Source organism: Schistocerca serialis, chromosome 4 (genome assembly GCF_023864345.2).
Source record: "Schistocerca serialis cubense isolate TAMUIC-IGC-003099 chromosome 4, iqSchSeri2.2, whole genome shotgun sequence".
Classification (NCBI taxonomy): domain Eukaryota; kingdom Metazoa; phylum Arthropoda; class Insecta; order Orthoptera; family Acrididae; genus Schistocerca; species Schistocerca serialis.
Window position 1 is genome coordinate 232,499,836 of NC_064641.1, and position 6,000 is coordinate 232,505,835.

A 6,000-nucleotide genomic window follows, 5' to 3' on the forward strand; every position below is an offset into this window, starting at 1 on the left:
AGAAAGATGGTGCAAAGAACAGAATGAGATAACAGGGGAAGAATAACAAAATCGTTTGTTTAGATCCGCCATTGTTGAAATAACATATGCATACTACATAGATGTTTGAAGAGTGTAGACGAGAAAATTAATTAGGTTATTTCTGACAGATCGCAAGTAGGTATAAGGAAAAGGAAAAATGTTTTTTTCTGGTAGATGTAAGTCCATAATATATTGCACGAGAACTTGTTACGAGCAGTATGAAATCAACAATAATATTGTGTACATAACATTTCACACGCCAAAGTATTTCTTGGAGAAACGAATAAATACGCTGTCCTTGGTCACTCTATGAAAAAATAATGCCTAATCTAAGAATATTGATTATAATATCGCGATTGAAGGGTCGTGAATATTTTGAGTTCAGGCTAAAAATACAAAATCCATCAAACATGTTGATTTTCTTGTTGCAAGAAGTACCGTTTTCTACTGTTGTATCTCTTATAACAAGACTGAAAACGTTGTTGCTAAAGTCGACAAGAGTTCCCATTACTCTTGGTTCATTGATTTTGGGTCAACAGTTGCATCAGGATAGAAGATTTAGTTAACTGTGATAAAACCAATTTACGAGACATCTCTTCACGACTATCTACGATTTAAATTATTTTTCATATGTGTGGATGCATGTATCGTCTAATAGTACAATCAATGAGGCGTCCAGTCCCATGATTTTCTCTTCCCTTTTAACTTTGCAGAGGATTATATTCGTTTATACTACGAAAAGTGTCTGTATTATGGTGCCTTCAAGCGCCTGAAGTGCAGACTTTGGCATTGCTGTAAATATGTCGTAGGTTCCTCCACTTGTTTTGACCAGTATTTTGTACAATACTGGGATGTTTATAGACATCATGAAGCCAAGTCCCCGAAAATCATTTCTATCAATTACATACTCGTAAATTTAGTAATGAATGCTTTATTTTTCTACTACTTTTAGGAGATGTGTTTTGATCATTTGTACAGGTGGTGTGTATAACAGCAGTGAAAAGAGCCATATAACATCGCACTCATCTTATTTCTTTCAACAATGCTGACAATATTTATCAGAATTTGAGTAGTCCTTGTTAATTATCAGTTCTCATTGTTTCATGAAAGCATTGTGTAATGGTAGTAGCTGTTCCATAGGGTATGTATGTCCTTAATATTTATTGATGATGTAGCTAAACCACCAGACACTGGCTGAAAGTAGAATTTTCAGTTGTAGGATAACACTAAACACATACAGTCAATGAATAAAAAGTTGTCATTTAGAAATTTTGTGGAGATTGCTTCCAGATATCCAAAACTCACACTGCCTTTGTTATTCTAGCAGCTACTGTCTCACTATCTGCAAGATTTTTTTCCCTGCTAGAGTGTGTTTTGTGTATCACTTGTTTGTATTTGATATCTTACATAAAGTTGATGAAATACTGAGCTATGGAATCTTTAGTATTAGCCATGCAAATACAATTAGATATTTATATTTTCCTGGAGCTACAAATTCGCTCTTGACTATTGTTCAGGTGGTGAAGTATGTATCTGTTATACATGCAATAACTACAGTCGACAATAACAATCGTATTTCTTGCTATGATGATCAGTCAATTAAGTGTTCTTAGTCATTGTAGAGAGCAAACTTAGAGTATATCATAACAATTAAATTTAAAAGGCACATAGCTTACAACAGTAAATGAAAAGAAAACTTATTGAGTAACAGCTATACCAATGCATGTGCTCTACAAGACCAAAGCCAAAAGCCAATCTTAAATACAGTCATATATACAGGAAACTGGAAGATACAGAAAGGAAGAAAGCACAATGACATGTAACTACAACGGAAGAAGAACCAATTATCATAAAAATCCAACAAATATTCCAACCGTTAAGGTATGGATACTTTACATATCAACTATGACTAGCAAAGCTACAAAAATAAAACTCATAGAAGTAAAGATTTAAAAATAAACAATTTTTGAATTTGTAATTCCACTCATATGATTCAAACCATGTGGTACTTGTAGAAAGTTTTAAAAGCAAATAGTGACAATGTGATATGAATACTGAAAATATTTACCAAATCTCAAAATATAAACACACAGTTTTAACAACTTAAATTAAACATAAAATGCTTACTGGGTGCTGAAGAGAAGTATCTGAATGAGGCATATTACAGTGAATGTTAATAACTTGAAAATACTCCTTCTTTAAAGAATATCAACAAAGGCAATACTCTCTTGAATAAATCCTCCATGTGGATAAAAATAAATGCAGCATTATTTCTTCAAAAAGGACTGAGTTTGGTTCCTGAAACCCTTTGGAAATCATTGCAATATTTTTATATCTCTTTGAAGACCTTCCAAAATATAGCTTGTTAGGTTTTCGGAGTGCACAGAGAGTGCAACTTACTAAATATCTAATCAAAACTATACGTAAGAAACGATCTATAACTAAAATTTCTGTGATATATGTGAATCATGTAACGCTGAATGTCACAATTTTATCTATACAAATGAAGTTTTGCAGAGTTAAATGATAGCTAATTCACTTGTTGGCTGACTAATCAGTTACAGGAGTCCATAATATTTGGTAGCTATATGAATGTGCAAAAAGAATTAGTTTCTTAGACATAAATAGGTACACATAGCAACTTTTTTGTGCAGTATTGAATGTAATGCTTTCCCTTGTATATGTAATGTCTCTTTTTTAAACACTTAAGATTGCCACAGTGGTGGTTAGTTATATTGAACAACCATGGAAGAAAACGACTTTAGTCTCGATGTGAAACTAGATGCACTTGAAACTGGATCACACCCAAAACTAGGAGGGTTCAATAAAGTAGATTTTTAAAATACAGCATTGTGGAATGACGTCTTTTCTCAGATTCGGTGTGATGCTACCTAGAAGAGAAAAAGGATTATCGAGTCACATGAAATGTTCTTCACATATTAACACATTTTTAAGTTTGACAAAACCTCAACCATCCAATTCTTTGATGTAGATTGCAGTTTCAGAGAAAAGCGTAATTATGATACATAAACGTGAGCTTTATAAGTTTGTGGGATCTCTACATTTATGAGAACTAGAATTATGGATTACTTTTTTGGAGGTAGACTGGAACCTAATCTCTTAAACTGTGGCGCTGTGTGAGAGAGAAAAGTTTTGAATTGGGGTTCCTACAAGTTAATTGCTCTTGCTGACGTTTATTAATGTATGTGGTACTAATACATGGTATTCATTTTGAAATCGCTGGTAGACAGCTCTATGACAGTCTTAATTAGCGAGAGAAGCTTGACAGTACATTTTCACTCTTGATGATAAAGCCTTCTCAGGTTATCAGACCTGAAGACGGCAAGTGGGATGCCACAGAACGACACCTTGACTCAGCTGATAACCCAAGAAGACTTCATCATCCAGATTCGACGAGAAAGTCTAAAGTACCACATTTTCATCCTTGTGAAGTTTTCTCAACAACTGTCACTCACAATTTTTTTAAAAAAAAAGGTGTACTTGTGTGTGTTACATAAGGGATTGAAGTTAAATCTACTAGTACCATTTCGAATGTATTGTGATGCAAAAATTGCAGAATTTTTGGGTTGAGGCTGAGGTTCCAATAACTTAGAAGTACTTAGATTTAACAAAAATATTGGAACTATATAATAACATGTGTTCGACAGTTGTAAGAAAATAAAATTTTTACATGTAACTTATTCATCTACAGAGTGATTTAAATTTCCTCAGTTATTATGAAGCATGTGTATGAGTGAACACTTATTTAATTCGTATCAGCGCCTTATCACAGGCTCATATCCACGACATCCTAACTATGCAGATACTCTCTCACATTGGTGGCAACTAGTATTTTAGAGGTAGATGAGATTACTGGCTTTGGTACTTATAGGATAAAACACTGCGATGAAAATTATTTGAGATTGATTTTGCTGTTGTTATAAAATTTGTTTTTATTATTTTACAAAAAAAGATAAATGGAGCATTTATTGTATTCAAGGATGGAAAGAATTTACTGTACCTAATCAAAAACGGTTTACTTATTTGTGAGGCGATTTGAAAGGCACATCCCCTATTTTAAATGACTGAGTATACAATACGAGATTAATTATTTTGCAGGATATCCAGGATTTCCTTGATGGTGCAAGAAACGGTGTGATTTACTTCAGCTTTGGTACTAATGTGAAGGGTAGTACAATGCCCGAGCACAAACGAATTGCATTCTTGGAAGCTTTTGCGCAGTTACCACAGCGAGTACTTTGGAAGTGGGAGGTGGACAGCCTGCCTGGACAGCCGGAGAACGTCATGATAGCCAAGTGGCTGCCCCAGCAGGACGTCTTGGGTAAGCTTCTGTTCAGTGCACCAATTTTTGTAGGTGCAGCACTGTAAAAGCTATTTGTCTTACCTCCATTTTCGCTTTTCCAGCACATCCAAACATTCGTCTGTTCATTACCCAGGGAGGACTTCAGAGCATGAATGAAGCAAGTTATTTTGCAGTACCCCTGATAGGAATTCCCTTTTTTGCGGACCAGCAACAGAATGTGGCTAAGATGGTACAATCTGGTATTGGTTACCAGCTGCTGTTCAGAGATGTCACTACTGATACCATTCTGAAAGCCATTCACACAGTTCTTGAAAACGACAGGTAGGAACAGAAATATTAAATTTCATTTATGTTATCAAGGGAACATACATACAGCCACGTCATTCCCCTCTCTAGTTTGACTGTTGCTTTCTCCTATTGATGTCTATGTCAACAAAAGGTGAGCCTTAATTTTATCTCATTCGTTTAGCCTAGGCAAGACAATATTAAAAAAAACACCCGTTTTCTTAATTAACTTGCACGAGATATGTCTTTGCTTTAGACTTACAATGGAAAATTTCTGTTGGTGAACTTTATTTCCTCGCACAAGTTACTGTCTTTGGTGATAATTTACTTCCCCTCTTTGTTATTATATTTAAAAACAGTGTTTTCCATGTCGACTGTAGAAAGTTTTTCGTAGTGGACAATGACTTTTGTTTTTATTCATATTCATCTACTTTTTCATTAACTACGTTTAGCTGGTTTTTACACTATTCTTTTGCTGTTTGTAGCCTATGGTTATCTGTCCTCTTTTACGACAGCTATCGAGAAAACATGAAGCGTTTCTCAGCAGTATTCCGTGAGCACCAGGAGAGGTCCCTGGACAATGCCGTCTGGTGGATCGAGTACGTGATACGTCACAAGGGTGCTCTGCACATGCGCAGTGCAGCCCTCGACCTGAGCTGGTGGCAGCTGCTGCTGCTCGACGTGATTGGGTTCGTTGTTGCAATGGCGTCCATCGTAGTTTACGTGCTGTTCAAGGCAGCCACCTATTGCAAAAGACTTTTGGCTCTTAATCTGAAGCAGAAGACTGCGTGAAGCTACTTTTGTAGGTGTCTACAGTCGTTCTATAGATTGAACATGTGAAGAGAGAGGTCAGAAAGAAGTTTCTGTGATAGTTTATGAACTTAACCTTTAGACACCTTGTTCGTACATGGTACTCCAATAAAAAATAATAATCCCTGCTGTGCAGGTGACTGGAAGATAATTATTTTTATTCATTAAAGGATGATATTATGTATAAAACAAACGTATTTTGTTTCACATTGTTTTAGTTTCAATGGAATTTGCACTGTTATACCTTACAGAGACTGGAGACTGAATTATACTCACATCATATTTAATTTACTAGTGCATTTATCTATTTCTCTGTGTGTGTTTGTGTTGTGTGTGTGTGTGTGTGTGTGTGTGTGTTTGTGAGAGAGAGAGGGAGATAGAGTATGTATGTGTATGTGTGTGACAGTTGCTTCAAATCTCTTGGCTGTTGCTGTTTTCATATATTAACTCTGCCTTACGTATATGATACTAGTCTTAATATTCATCAATGTCACTGTTGTCAGCAACACAAATTTTGGTAGTATTGATAGTGACACTGATGTTATTAATAAGACGCATAA

At 35.3% G+C, this 6,000-nt stretch overlaps 1 protein-coding gene across 1 annotated transcript in view; it reads left to right on the forward strand.

Annotated features, from left to right (window-relative positions):
- Positions 1 to 5,422, forward strand: part of LOC126474366 (UDP-glucosyltransferase 2-like) — a 52,373-nt gene extending 46,951 nt beyond the window's left edge. Inside the window, exons 4-6 of the mRNA XM_050101833.1 lie at positions 4,141 to 4,363; positions 4,447 to 4,666; positions 5,116 to 5,422. Coding sequence (XP_049957790.1) covers positions 4,141 to 4,363; positions 4,447 to 4,666; positions 5,116 to 5,422 — 750 coding nt within the window. The remainder of the gene's footprint in view (positions 1 to 4,140; positions 4,364 to 4,446; positions 4,667 to 5,115) is intronic.
- The last annotated feature ends 578 nt before the right edge of the window (positions 5,423 to 6,000 follow it).